At 41.3% G+C, this 15,061-nt stretch overlaps 1 protein-coding gene across 3 annotated transcripts in view; it reads right to left on the bottom strand.

Moving 5' to 3' along the window:
• The window catches only part of dennd1b (DENN/MADD domain containing 1B), a 324,363-nt gene that overhangs the window by 59,041 nt on the left and 250,261 nt on the right, over positions 1–15,061 (bottom strand). For all 3 annotated transcript variants that reach the window (XM_062028406.1, XM_062028407.1, XM_062028409.1), the window contains one exon: positions 9,106–9,231. In XM_062028406.1, coding sequence (XP_061884390.1) covers positions 9,106–9,231 — 126 coding nt within the window. The remainder of the gene's footprint in view (positions 1–9,105; positions 9,232–15,061) is intronic.

The raw sequence follows: 15,061 nt of genomic DNA, 5'->3' as shown, positions 1-15,061 counted from the left end.
CCAGGCTCCATCTGGCTGTTACAGCCTTAGGCTTAACTGAAGCAAAACAAAACTCTACAGTATGCTGGGAAAGTCTTATTAGGTCTGTGTACACTTAAGCAGAGTATCTATTTAGTAACGTCATTTTATGTGACAGTTTAGTAATGTTATATAGCCTTAGTAATATTATGTCTGAGTCAATGTGTTGGCAACATTCATGTGGAAATTCAACCTTATTACTAATCATTAGGCAACTAAACCTGCACTGCACCTTCATTTAAAAAAACAAAACATGAATATTTTCTAATGTTTAAGTAAAAAACAGACAAGTACAGTATGTCCCTAATTCATTTGAGGAGTTACGAGTGATTTGTTTTATTTTTAGTGCATTTTATTTTAAATTGTGTTGTATTTATTTTTCATTTAATGTTATGTCTTTTGTCGAGAAATGACACAAAATGTAGAAAAATACTCAAAACGATCCAAAATAAAAATCAATGAAAAAAATTACATTTATCAGACAATTTTAAGGAGGCAATATTTTTTATTTATCCTCATGAGCATGTCTATTGAGACTTCAAATTAGAAGGGTAGGGGTGTACTGTTACAACTTTTTCACTTTCGATACGATGCCGATATTGGAGGCTTAAGTACTGGCTGATATGATTTAAGCACGATTCATATATACTTTTATTATTTTGTAGCGTGGAATGTTAGAAAAGGGGAGCGAAATTAGGTATGAAAAACACTAACCTATTTAGTCTGGAATGGATTTACGTTGTCTTGTAGTTGAAGTGGAGTGATCATTCGCTACGTGCATGCACTAAATTAGCCTGATATCTCAAATAAATCGTTTTTCTGTATTTTTACCAGGGACCCCTGCAGGTTTCAATGAGTCAAATTTAAAGTTAAAGTTACCTCCCTGCTTGGCACTCAGTCAAATTTCAAGTTAAAGTTACCTCCCTGCTTGGCACTCGGCATCAAGGGTTGGAATTGGGGGTTAAATCACCAAAAATTATTCCCGGGCGTGGCCACCGCTGCTGCTCACTGCTCCTCTCACCTCCCAGGAGGTGATCAAGGGTGATGGGTCAAATGCAGAGAATAATTTCGCCACACCTAGTGTGTGTGTGTGTGACAATTATTGGTACTTTAACTTTAATTGTATTACAAATGGCAACAGCCGAGGATACATGTGCTTGTAGAGCCAGTCTGCCCCACAACAAGAGGATAGAGAAATAGACGGAACATATTGACGACAGCGCGGACTACAATGCCCGACTCACGCAAAGCCTCCATGGTTTGATTTCACATTTTCGGTACATATGTAGATCCCAAATACATAAAAACATGTTCCAAAAGGTAATAAAAGTTAGTTTTGCACCTATTACATAATGTCTTTTGTTTTTGCGTCATTTATGGCTGTGGAAGGGGGCGTGGCCTGCGGACCTGCAGCGAAGCGGGGTGTGCCATGACCGGCTGCGAGATCAGCGACAGGTGCGTAGATGGCCCACCTGGGCCTGCTTATCTAGTCACCTGCCGCTCTGTTAAAAGGCAGCAGCCGGGGAGGAGAGGTGTGGCGGAGCTGGAGCGAGAGCGAGAGACAGCCCGAGAAAGACAATCGCTGAAAAGCACCTGAGAGACATTATTTAGAAATAAAACAGTATTGTGAACCTGCAACCTGAGCTGTCATGTCAGTGCTTGGTGGTCCGAGGAACCTCCACAATGGCAAAAAAGACACAAATTAAAAAATTAATGTGAATATTATGAATTAGAAAATGTAACTCCAAATGTGTCCCGTGTCTGAATGATTCTAGGCTTAACTGCACGTAGGAAATATATTACTGCAAGTGATGCATATGTTCTGCTGTTGTGTATACAATGTGAATGTCAATAAAGCTCCACAAAACGATGCGTGATTTGAATGCATGCCAATAATTACCGATCTTTAATTAACTAAATAAACACCGGTAGTTTTTATGCAATTTACTGTACAAACATGCACTGGCACCCTGTTCTCCAACACCCGAGGGTTCATTTAAGCTCCTTTATGGTATCAATGGCCTGAACTCAGCCAAGCACCGACACATTCGACATAGCTTAATCTGTGTTGCAAGCCATTTGAAATTATATTTCTGGTTCTTCTTCTTCAATCCACCTGTGGCGCTAATCCAGTGATGGGCACCTGAGCTGGAAATGATTGACCTCGGAAATGCTTTTCTAATCAACCACCCGCTTTTACACTCATTAGCATTTCCCAGTATTGTTTCATTTACAACTCAGCAAGACACCCACCGAGCGTCGACACCCCTCCTTCTGCCAAGACATATGTGCCTGTGAATCACAGCCAGGTCTGGGTGGATATAGACCACAAATGAGAAAGCAACACCAGGTTGAACTTTGTGTGCGTGCACATATGTTAATGCACAGGCTTTTGCAAATTCGCTGTCTAAAAGAAACCAGCGGGCAAAAAAAAAAATCACTGCATGTGCTTGTACACAAACACATAACATTGCATTGTGCGCGCTCGTGTCAGAGGGGAGGCAGTTTGTTTCTATACTGACTGTATTCGCAGAAAAGCAAGACAGCATCAATAATGTAGCATCTTGGCCCTGGGAGTCCACAAAGTCCAATTAGTTTCAAAGCCAAAGGAACAAAGGCTTCGCTATTTGTCAAACAGGACATGCTGTAGTTTACTCTGCTCTGACTCAGACCTGATACGCAGAAAACACACAGTAAAGTGATGTTAGCAAGGCTTAGCACACAAACACCAAAGGTGCCTAAAAGAAATCTTCAAAAGGAACGTCATGAGACTTCTCAGATTCTTTGACATTTGACTGCTACAGACAGGCCCACCTTAAATGTGCACTCTGCCTGTAAACTCACCCTTTACCTGCCTTCCACGCTGCCTCAGTCAAGAATCTGACATTTAACTAACGGCACCCCAACTGAGATTTTAAGAGTGAACCGCTTGGGGTGCTTTCAGACGCCTATAGCTAAGTCTTCTGCTTCAAATCACTCCATGAACGTGTCGCTCCATTATCCTCCGTCACCTTGAGAAGAGGACCAGCTGCTATCAGACGACATGCAAACATACATGCTACATCAAAAGCATGTTCTTGAAGTCAACAGGCTGCAAATGCAGTTTCACCAAAATCACACCTGATTCATTCATTTGCCAGTTGGATTATACTGTATTAAGTCCCCATAAGGGACAAGTGGTAGAAAATGGATGGATGGATGGCCTTATTTATTTCTATGCAAGAGACCTTGTGTGGCGTCCGGGTCTGTGGGACCCGTTTTAATTTTTTATTAAAAGAAAAATTATACAATTAATTAATATTTCTACCTGAGACTCACTGACTTTGGCTCATTTTCTGTGAAGAACATATATCAGAATACATATTTAATGACCACACACCATACACCCCCCCTACACATTTCTATTACATATAAGATGTCCGGGCTAATAAAAGTGTGGAAATTGATGTTTTGTGTACCACACACACCCACGCACGCACGCACGCACGCACGCACGCACGCACGCACGCACGCACGCACGCACGCACGCACGCACGCACGCACGCACGCACGCACGCACGCACGCACGCACGCACGCACGCACGCACGCACTCACGCACGCACGCACGCACGCACGCACGCACGCACGCACGCACGCACGCACGCACGCACGCACACACACACACACACACACACACACACACACACACACACAGCAGGCCTAGACAGGAGGAGGACAGAGTGTAGGTACACAGAACATCAGAGGGTCAAATGTGCGAGAAAATGAGAGCAGACAGTGTTGACAAACAATGTTGCAACCTTGTGTGGGAACCGCAGGTGCAGAAACACAAAAGAAGAATCCCTGTGGGATCCAGAAACTGGCAGAGAAATTTTCCATGCAACATTCATATTGTTGTTACTCAGCCAGCGTTTGTGGGTCTGATGGACCCGTTGCATTTTGTGGCTTTTAATACCTCACAATCAGACACTTTTATGTTAAAATACTGCACAGATGTTTATTGGGGTATGGTTAACATCTGTTCAGTATTTTAACATAAAGGAAGACAGTGGGTGTGAAGGACAGTGCTACTTTTATGTTAAAATACTGAACAGATGTTTATTGGGATAAGGTAAACATCTGTTCAGTATTTTAACATACAAGTGTTTGATTGTGAGGCATTAAAAGCCACAAAATGCAACAAGTCCATCAGACCCACAAACGCTGGCCGAGTAACAACAATATGAACATTACACAAGGGTTAATAACTGGTTGGAGGAATTGTCCAACTAATCATATGCAGCTTTACTACCACAACTATTTTACAGTATGTTCAAGCCCATTGTCAGGAAACAAGAAGTCAAACATGGACTCAGCTGTACTGCTTTTAGGTAATGTGACAATTTTCCATAGCAACAAAACAAGAAGAAGGCTCAAAAATGCAATAAGGCTCCACTTTTCAAAATGTGCTAGCTTGATGTTAATTTACATTGGATTTGCCATAGACATGATGCTGATTAGCATTAAAGTTCAAGTTAAAGTACCAATGATTGTCACACACACACTAGGTGTGGTGAAATTAATCTCTGCATTTGACCCATCACCCTTGATCACACCCTGGGAGGTGAGGGGAGCAGTGAGCAGCAGCGGTGGCCGCGCCCAGGAATCATTTTTGGTGATTTAACCCCCAATTCGAACCCTTTATGCTGAGTGCCAAGCAGGGCGGTAATGGGTCCCATTTTTATAGTCTTTGGTATGACTCGGCCGGGGTTTGAACTCACGACCTACCTATCTCAGGGCGGACACTCTAACCACAAGACCTCTGAGCAGGTTAGCGTTTTAGTCATGAAAACTACAACTAAATTACAAAAAAAAAAACAGCTGGTGTGTAATACAGTAACACCTCGACCTACGAGCTTGAGTCGAGATTGGTTTTGCGACAAAGCTCTTCACTCAAAATACTTGTATTTGAAATAAACTTCTCCCGTTGAAATGAATTAAAATCAATTTGATAGGCGCTTGGCCTCCCAAAACAGCACAATTTTAACATGCCTTTTAAAAGAAGAAAAATACACTTAGATAAGACACGTTGTATAAACGCAATACAAGGGAAGTACTGCAAACAACTACAGTAGTATTATGAAGTAATGTACTAGTAATGTACAACATTTACCTTGAAGAGTGGACTTCTACTGTATTAACTTTGAGCTGCTTCTCTGTCGAACACACCAAGAGCAGCTTTTCCATGGATACATGTTTAGATATTATTTTTAACATTCTTGGCTGGCGTTAGACTCATTCTGCAGACTACGAGGGATACACTCAAATTGCTTTGCCAACTTGGCGACGCGCTCGGTCATGTTTTTGATTATTTATTTCTTTAATTCAATGAATATCATCCACTTCTTTTTTTTCAGCACTGTCCTTCACACCCACTGTCTTCCTTCCCATGGTTGAAAAACATAGTTATATCGGTCACTAGCTATAAGCTAATTCTTGCAAGTAAGACCAGATGTCTGTGTTGGATCATAAAGGGTTCACTTTGGCATACATGTTTGCTTGCAAATGAAAGCATGACAATTAGGCTGAGAGACAGCTTTCATCTCAAAAAATACTCTTAAGTTGAGGTACTACTGTAAGTACAACAATTTGTAGAAGAGACTGGCACATCCCCTCCCTACATGAACTGTACAGTGCGAGGTGCCGTTAAAAAGGCCCAAAACATCATAAGGGACCCATCTCACTACTGCATGGCTGCAGTAGTGGTGACCAGTGTTGGGTTAGTTACTGAAAACCAGTAACTAGTTACAGTTACTTTATTTCAAAAGTAACTCAGTTACTAACTCAGTTACTTACACCAAAAATAATGCGTTACTGTGAAAAGTAACTAGTTAGTTACTTTTTTTTTTCTCCTTTTTTTTTTATAAAAGCTCCCATTAATGCCCTTTTAGCCTTCATTTCAGTACTGTTATTGCACTGGAGAATAATACAATCTGTTGATCAACTTGACATGCATTTGCATCACTGAACTCTGCTAAGCAATGTGGTCTACATACAACACACAAAGACAAAGATATGTTTCAAAGGGCCAATTTATTTCAGGCCAGAAAAAATTGACAAAACTATTTTAAATAGCTGCAACATAACATACATAAGTAACAAACAGCATAATAACAACATAGCTGTAAACCTGGCTTCACCTAAGGAAGGCACACGTGACATACACAAAGCCTAACCAGGCAGATTTCAATTGTTGTTTTGGGCAGTAGATGTGACCCAAGACACAACTTACATTCAACCAAAATGTTCTTTTCTTTGTGCTCGACAAAAAAAAGAAGTGAGTCTCCATATTAAGACACTCGAGTCGAGTGTCGAGAGCTGCGGCTCTGTTGTTAGTAAACACAGACACGCCCCCCTCCCCTCCCCTCCCCTCTCCACACCCCCAGACACACACAGAGCGCGCCTCGGGCTTGTGACACAAGAACATTCAGAAGGACGACACTGCAGCGCTCCAATAAAACACACTCAGATCTTCTGTTTCTATCCGATAATACATAAAAAATAACGTAAAATAACGCAGTAACGCATCATGTAGTAACGGTAACTGAGTTATTGAATATAAAAAATAACGCGTTAGATTACTAGTTACCGCCGAAACTAACGCCGTTACAGAGTAACGCGTTAGTCCCAACACTGGTGGTGACCACTAAGATGCAGGAACCAGGAGAGCGAAGAGCAGGTAAGATGCTTTTAATATCATCAAAAAGAGGTGAAAGCAGTCTTGCATGTAAGTTCAACAAACATAAAGCAATCCTCGAGCACTGAGGAGCGCGCGAGACAGCCATAAATAGGAACATGCTGATTGGCAGCAGGTGTGGACTGGCTGCCAATCAACAGCAGGTGAGGGGAAAAAACACAGCGCTCAGCGGGACAAGCAGGAAATGGAAACAAAATAAGAGCACTGATGGGAAGTAAATACTGCTGTTGCCCTCGGGCAGGAGATAGGGGATGATAAAATGCTGAACAAACAGGTTCAAGAACACTTTCTACCCGAGAGCAATAGTGTCACTGAACACAATCAAGGCATAAAAGAATGACTGTGCCTGTGAGTTGTGTGCTTGGTATTTTATGTTTTTTGTGTATTTATTTTTATATTTATTTTTATCTATTTATCTTAGTACCAATGCTCTTGGGTTTTATAGGTGTCATCTATGAATTTGCACTAAATGAGTTTGCTTGCAATTTCGTTGACAATGACAATAAAGATCTATTCTATTCTATTCATTTCACTTAATGGCAAAGACTACTTCCTGGCTAAATAAAGCAACACACCAAAGTCTACACACTACTGCCATCGAACTTCTTGGAATTGCAACTGCATGCAAAGTCTACAATAAAGTACTTTCACATGAGACACAGAAGTGTACGAAAACTTTACGAAAAATTAAAAAAGAAAAAAAGATTATTCAAATGTACACAAAAGTACCGGTAATTGGCACCGTATTAAATCAAATGTGAAAAGTACTTTTACCATCATATTTGTACATGTCGTATTTGCTGATGTTGCTCTATTGTTGTTGTTGTGTTTGCTGTTGTTGTTTTTGTCTCTCTGTCTAATCCCCCTCTTGTACCCACAATTTCCCCCTAAGTCTTCCTTTTTTTCTCTTTCTATCCCCTCCTGCTCCGGCCCGGTTACACCAAATGATACATTTCATAAAGTCAAATACAAATAAGGCAACAAGAGTAGTAGCCTACACTTGTCTTTTGTAAAGTAAATCTGAACAGCCGATATGGGCATCTACATCAACTATATGATTTGCCTGAGAAGCTGGACAGGACAAAAATAAATATATAAATAAAAAGTGAAAAGTACAGTAGGTACCAACGTTCCCTCTAAGGTGCGCGCTTGCGCAATTGCGCACTGCTCAAGCGTCCGCTGCGCACAGCAAATATATGCCGCGCACCAAATCAAATCCCATCTGAATTCTAAACTAAATAAACACATTTATTCTGTATAATTTTGCAATGCAACTCTGAGTGACAGTGACAACAAGCGGCCCTAACGGTGTTCGTCAACACCGTTCAATTGAACACCCTTCAATTATTGTAACGTCTATCGAGATGCTTCGAGGACAGGAATTATATCGATCACTTTATTGAGCAAAACTGTTTATATTCGGCCATAACCACACCAAAAACATGAGTAAAAAACTTCTATCTCGAAAAACTAGTCATTTTCTGCTGTACAAACCAGGCCAAAACCAACTTGTCATCTGTCACCAACACGCATACCACTAAGCCACTGGTGCGTTTAAGGCCACACAAAAAGTCGGACAACTCAAACACCACACAAAGTTACACTATGACTCCTCAGTCATACGTATGCTTATTCTACTGTCGTTTATTATTATTATTATTAATGATAATTTATTTATATTAATCATGGAATGCTGTTACTAGAGAAAGTTACAGGAATGCACACTTGATCCTATGCTTACATTTCATTGTGCAACATGAGGATGTTTAAGGGGAACTAAATGTGATCTCTGAAAGGGGTACAAATGATTTCCAAAGCAGGACCCCCACCCATACATATTGTACAATACTAATCCATAGCTTGTGAAAAACAAGATTTCTTTTATTTTCATTACAAGTGGGCCAAATCACTAATATTACAAAATAACCTCATGAAAATGACTCCTCTCATTTGAGTGTTATTATAAAAGATTGGTTTGAGACAGGTGTGCTGCTGGTATTGCCACGTGTGATGTTGCTCACATGTGCTCCACTGAATGCTCAGGGAGTTTTTGTGTTCGCTCAGACACATGAACAATTAGAGGGAACATTGGTAGGTACCACTGTAATTTGCCACATTCCATGAACTGCAGTGTGCTCAAATAACAACCTGATAATACTCTATCATCTCTTTCTCTTTTGGACTTATCAGGTCGGTGGTGCATTCTTCACACATCATTCACTCACGCTTAAAGTGAACATTGAGGCAAAATTACATCTGTAACCCTCCCTAAATGTAAGTGCATGTGAAATTGGACTATTTTAACAAGGTTATTCTTGTCAATGTGTGAAGCTGCTTGTGCTCCTCCACTTACAGGCTTATAACGCAGGGCGTCCCGGTAGGATCCAAACAGAGCGGCCTGCGCTCTCAGGAAGGCCCTCGCCACGCCGCTTCCCGTCGCCGTCGACTGCTTCTTGAGCTTGCTCTTCAGCGAGGACACCTGGTGGAAAACGTAACGAGAGAGATGCGGTGAGATGAAGACGGTAAAAGTTAAATTATCACCTCTGAGATTGGTGGGGTGTGTGGAGAAACGGGGAGGGGGGGGGGGCAGCTAGCCCTTTCCGAGTGTGAAATATCACATTTGCAGGTCATCACGAAAAAAGACAGAAAAGAGAAAGAAAGCTCCTGCTTTTCCACCAGGCGTACGTGTTGCGCTGCTGGGAGCACCTGCTGCTTTGCTAATTGAGCACCGGATGGGTAGCGGAAAGAAGGGGAATAGAAACTTGCATCCTCGCCTTCACCGCACTCCTCATCTTTTTTTCTTTGACTTCTCTCTCCATTTCTTACTCCCGTATGTGTTCTTTCCACTCCCCCTCGCTGGCTCTTCCAGCCTCCTCTAGAAAGGGGACTCTTGACATAAAATGTCTTTATTATTTCCCCCCCTCTCCTGGCTAAGGCTCCAAAAAGACTCCAGGCGAGAGAAGACGAGCAGCAGGCCTGAGCTTGTTTTAGGTTGACAAAAGATTCACCCCGGCCACCGTCCCCGGGGGGTCCGGGGAGGAAGTTGTCAAGAGTCTCTCCTCACCTGCTCAACAGCAGTCTGACTGCGCCATGGCTGAGCGAGGGTGAGGAGAAGGAAGATGAGGCGGAGAGGGACCGCTGCTCTGTGCCTGTTTAGCAGACATTTTATTGGGATGCACAGTTGATCAAGTTCCAATTTTGTTCACAGGAGGCAGGAATCACAAGTCCGGTTATACATTTCATGGAAATTGTAACTATTTATTCTGAATAAATTTCACTTGTGCCATTTGCTTGTATCAACTCTCAAAATAAAGTTTAAATGAGTTAGAGATGTCCGATAATATCGGACTGCCGATATTATCGGCCGATAAATGCTTTAAAATGTAATATCGGAAATTATCGGTATCGGTTTCAATAAGTAAAATTTATGACTTTTTAAAACGCAGCTGTACGGAGTGGTACACGGACGTAGGGAGAAGTACAGAGCACCAATAAACCTTAAAGGCACTGCCTTTGCGTGCCGGCCCAGTCACATAATATCTACGGCTTTTCACACACACAAGTGAATGCAAGGCATACTTGGTCAACAGCCATACAGGTCACACTGAGGGTGGCCGTATAAACAACTTTAACACTGTTACAAATATGCGCCACACTGTGAACCCACACCAAACATTTCGGGAGAACATAAGCACCGTAACACAACAGAACAAATACCCAGAACCCCTTGCAGCACTAACTCTTCCGGGACGCTACAATATACACCCCCCGCTACCCCCCCCCCCCCCCCCCCCGACCCCGCCCACCTCAAAGTCCTCATGCTCTCTCAGGGAAAGCATGTTTTGAGACAAATATGGCAGTGCCATGTTGGCATTTTTTTCCATAACTTGAGTTGATTTATTTTGGAAAACCTTGTTACATTGTTTAATGCATCCAGCGGGGCATCACAACAAAATTAGGCGTAATAATGTGTTGATTCCACGACTGTATATATCGGTGTCGGTTGATATCGGAATCGGTAATTAAGAGTTGGACAATATCGGAATATCGGCAAAAAAGCCATTATCGAACATCTCTAAAATGAGTATGTTTTCTCAACTCTAAACCTTAACACATGTTGAAGTACTGTACTCAAAATGTGTAAAGTTAAAGTTAAAGTACCAATAATAGTCACACACACAATAGGTGTGGTGAAATTTGTCCTCTGCATTTGACCCATCCCCATGTTCACCCTCTGGGAGGTGAGGGGAGCAGTGAGCAGCAGCGGTGGCCGCGCTCGGGAATCATTTTGGTGATTTAACCCCCAATTCCAACCCTTGATGCTGAGTGCCAAGCAGGGAGGTAATGGCTCCCATTTTTATAGTCTTTGGTATGACTCGGCCGGGGTTTGAACTCACGACGGACACTCTAACCACAAAACCACTGAGTAGGTCATGTTGGCCCATCTCAGCCGTCTGTGTGTCATTTTGGAATAGGTTCTCAAGCTGAAGATGACTTGTTGGAGTAACAGGACTGAGCGTAACAGGAGTGAGTTTTTAGCATAAAACTCTAGGTCCGTGGGCCGTATCATTTTACGTGGTTAAGGAATAATAAGACACTGCATCTTTCTTGCTAAATGTAGTTCTTTTTTTTTGTTTTTTGTCCTGTCCAGCTACTCAGGCAAATCATATAGTTGATGTAGATGCCCATATCGGCTGTTTAAATTTACTTTACAAAAGAGAAGTGTAGGATACTTCTCTTGTTGCCTTACTTGTATTTGACTTTATTAAATGGATGTAAATTATTTGGTGCAGCCGGGCCGGAGCAGGAGGGACAGAGAGACAACAACAACAGCAAACACAACAATAACAATAACAGAACAACATCTGCAAATAGGATACGTACAAATATGATGGTAAAAGTGATAGCAAAGAAGCAGTTAGTGAAATAAATAATAATGAACCTTATTACACTACAAATGGAGCAAGTAGCGCTATTGATAATGAATAATAACAATAATTACCTCTATTATCAACAATACAATTGTTCAAATGCAACAATACATATATGTAATGATAACTTGAGATACAAAATAAAGCAGAAAAATGGAGGGGAAGAAAGAGAAGCCAACTATATTAACCTTGTAGATTGTTATAGTAATAATAAGTTAAGCTTTGTTAGTGTGCCATGTGTTACCCAGTTTACCCTAGGGCAACAACGTTAATATATGTTCGATGAAACTTGATTATATGCATGAGTGTATGTATGTATATGTACTTGTATGTGTACAGTTTGTACAGTGAATGTATAAATGTAGTTCAATATTGTCAGAACATTTATTTAACTGAATATTGTCTCATCATTATTCTTTTTTTTTGGTCATTGTAACCCTTTTTAAAATAAATTCTACAATAGCCGCACTTTAAAATCTGTGTGACACCTTAACCCACGAGGCCAAAGCAGAGTTGTCCATCGGTTGGTTGGTAAACAATGATCATACTCAATCATAAAGTGCAATTGTTTAATATTGTGGGCCATCATGCGCACTACATTACACACTTTAGCTTCTACATTTATATGGCTATGGTTAGCGCTGCAATGATGAATCAATTAATTTTATTTATATTCCGTTACTTCGGGTAATCTTTTAGTGATTAATACAATCCAGACTGCATGGAGTGCCTGGAACTGGCAAGCAAAAAAGTTGCTGTTTATTTAGGACAATAAGGTGGGTTTTATTTGATTACTCGATTAATCCAACAAACCAATCAATAGATTACCCATCCATCCATCCATTTTCTACCGCTTGTCCCTTTCGGGGTCGCGGGGGGTGCTGGAGCCTATCTCAGCTGCATTCGGGATTACCCGATTATTAAAATAATGGAAAGCTGCAGCCCTAGGTATATTATATGTTTTGCAGTTACAAGTGGCTTTGAGGGCAACCGTAACAATGACAATGAGTTTTACACACCTGTTTAGTGCAATATTTCAGTGTGTGCTTGCGCCTGAATGAAAAAAATTGAACAGCGACCTCTCATACTTGACAAAAGTTAAATGTATTGCACTCAACTCCGAAATAATTGCAATATGTGACCAATGCTGTTGTATTAGAGTGTGTGTATGACACAGCCTACACCAGTGACTAAATGTGTCATTTTAATTTAAAAACATTTTATTTGTTTGTGATTCTATCATTTTAAAGGGTTTCATATATCAGCAAATTTAATTTATTGCTTTTTAATGTCACTTAAAACAAATGTAATGCCCATGTCCTACTCCTCCCACCCCCACCAAGGACTGTTTTCACTACTGGTCTCTGAAATGAGGTTCCGCAGCCTCCGTAGCAGTACCTCCAGGTTCTGTAACAGCTTCTTCCCTCAGGCCATACGACTCTTGAACGCATCATAATAATAATAATCCCTCAATTCCCCCCAAAAACGGATTAACTCGCTGGATGCATATGCAAAAGTGCAATATATTTATCTGTACAGTAATGTATTTATTTAAATCTGCACCTTATTGCTCTTTTATCCTGCACTACAACGAGCTAATGCAACAAAATGTTGTTCTTATCTGTACTGTAAAGTTCAAATTTGAAAGACAATAAAAGGAAGTCTAAGTCTACTGCAGATCGTTGTCATATATAGTCAAAAGCTTACAATTGTAAGCACTTGACAATGATACTCTTGAATAGCTAAACATTTTTAAATTAACTGTTACTCTCTGGTGAATTACAATTAGCTCACAAGACTGCTTAATCTAAGAATATATTTTTAGTTGTTTATTTTTCTGTAGTGGTAGCAGCAGCTGCCACTTGTGGTGGCATCAGCAGAAGTTTCTCTGTTGGTCAGGCCAAAAAATGTTGGCATCGTTAACTGATGCCTGCCTTTAAATCACCAACTTTGTGATTCACCATGTAGGGTTTCACCACATTACATTTTTTTATGTAATCTGGACAACAAATTTGATGCTTTTTAATGCCACTTCAGGCCTTAATTTTTGCTAAATCTATTAAATGACTTTTAATAGTCAGAAGTGTTTAGTATGGTCATATTTTCAGGAAAGAGAAGCGAGCGGGTATAAAAGCAGGAGGTTCTTTTGGTATCATTTGACAATTTTAATAAGAGACAGGCAAATATATCATGGTGTGAAGCGGCGGCGATACGGCAAGATCGCGGTCTGGGTGTCTCTGCAATTAGCCAATCGGGAAAACTTGAGGGAGGAGAAGCAAAAATGTTCAGAGAGCACAGGCGGAAAGTAACAGAGCAAGAAAGAAGACAACAGAGAGAGTGTCAGTCTTAAACTGGGACAAAGACAAAACGAGCAGCGTCGATTCGTCTCTCCTGGGTTTTTTTCCCTCACTCTCCACAACGTCCCCGTGCTGCCATCGCAAATGCTCCAAGGCATCAAACAGAAAGTTTATCACGATTAAATTAACAAGTGTCATCTCCATATTCGCTCATTGTGCTAAATGCTTTTATGTTTGTGTAAAGCTCTTTCAAAAATTAATATTTCATGTTTATGTGCATTCTTCCTTGCAAATCATTAAAATTTCTTTTTTTTTTTTTTTCCCCCCCCGTATTTGGTGGTGGTGTTTGGGGGGGGGGGGGGGGTGAATCAAAGGGAACACAATGTCAGTCTAAGTGGGGGAGGCATACCCCAAAGACTGTCAGACAAGACGGGATAGCCGAGTTTACTCTGCACAGAGTTGTGTGCAGCCGCTTTGAACGGCTGAGAGCACCGCGCCGGCAAACACTTTTTAATGAGGTGGGGACACAATCAGTTGTGTTTTCCTTCACAATGTTAGGGGTGAAAAAGTTTGATTCAAAAGTTTAGGCGTGATTAAAAATGGCCTATATGTCACACGCGGGTGATCAATTCAAAAGCATAGAATATTGGCTATTGTCAAGAGAGCACTGGAAGGTATGCTCCTCTTTGCATTTCGCATACAAAAAAATGCGCGTTTGGTAATTGGGAGTTTGAAAGTGGCGCCTACGCCGCAATCATCAGGTACGTCTCGGCAGTAATGGTTCTGTCAAACTAATTAACTTCTCCGGTTTGAGTGAAACTAACGAGACGCGTACAGACATCAGAGGAAGGCCAGGCTCTACAGGTGATAACCCTATTTGGCAGTGACATTTTTTAGTGTAAAGTCACAGTGGCGGTGATGAGATCAAAGCCAGAGAGTCCCCCATTGGGTCCAATTAGAACTATTGCATTGTACGGGGAAGAGGTGGCGGCAGCGGGGGTTGGGGGGGAGAGGGGGGGACGGCGGCTTTGGGGAGCGAAAAGAAAACTGTTGAGTTATGATATTCATAATCTATGCAGAG

This window comes from Entelurus aequoreus, linkage group LG19, assembly GCF_033978785.1.
Source record: "Entelurus aequoreus isolate RoL-2023_Sb linkage group LG19, RoL_Eaeq_v1.1, whole genome shotgun sequence".
Taxonomy (NCBI): Eukaryota; Metazoa; Chordata; class Actinopteri; order Syngnathiformes; family Syngnathidae; genus Entelurus; species Entelurus aequoreus.
Note: the sequence above shows the minus strand (reverse complement) of the source record. Positions and strands in the feature narration are given on the sequence as shown.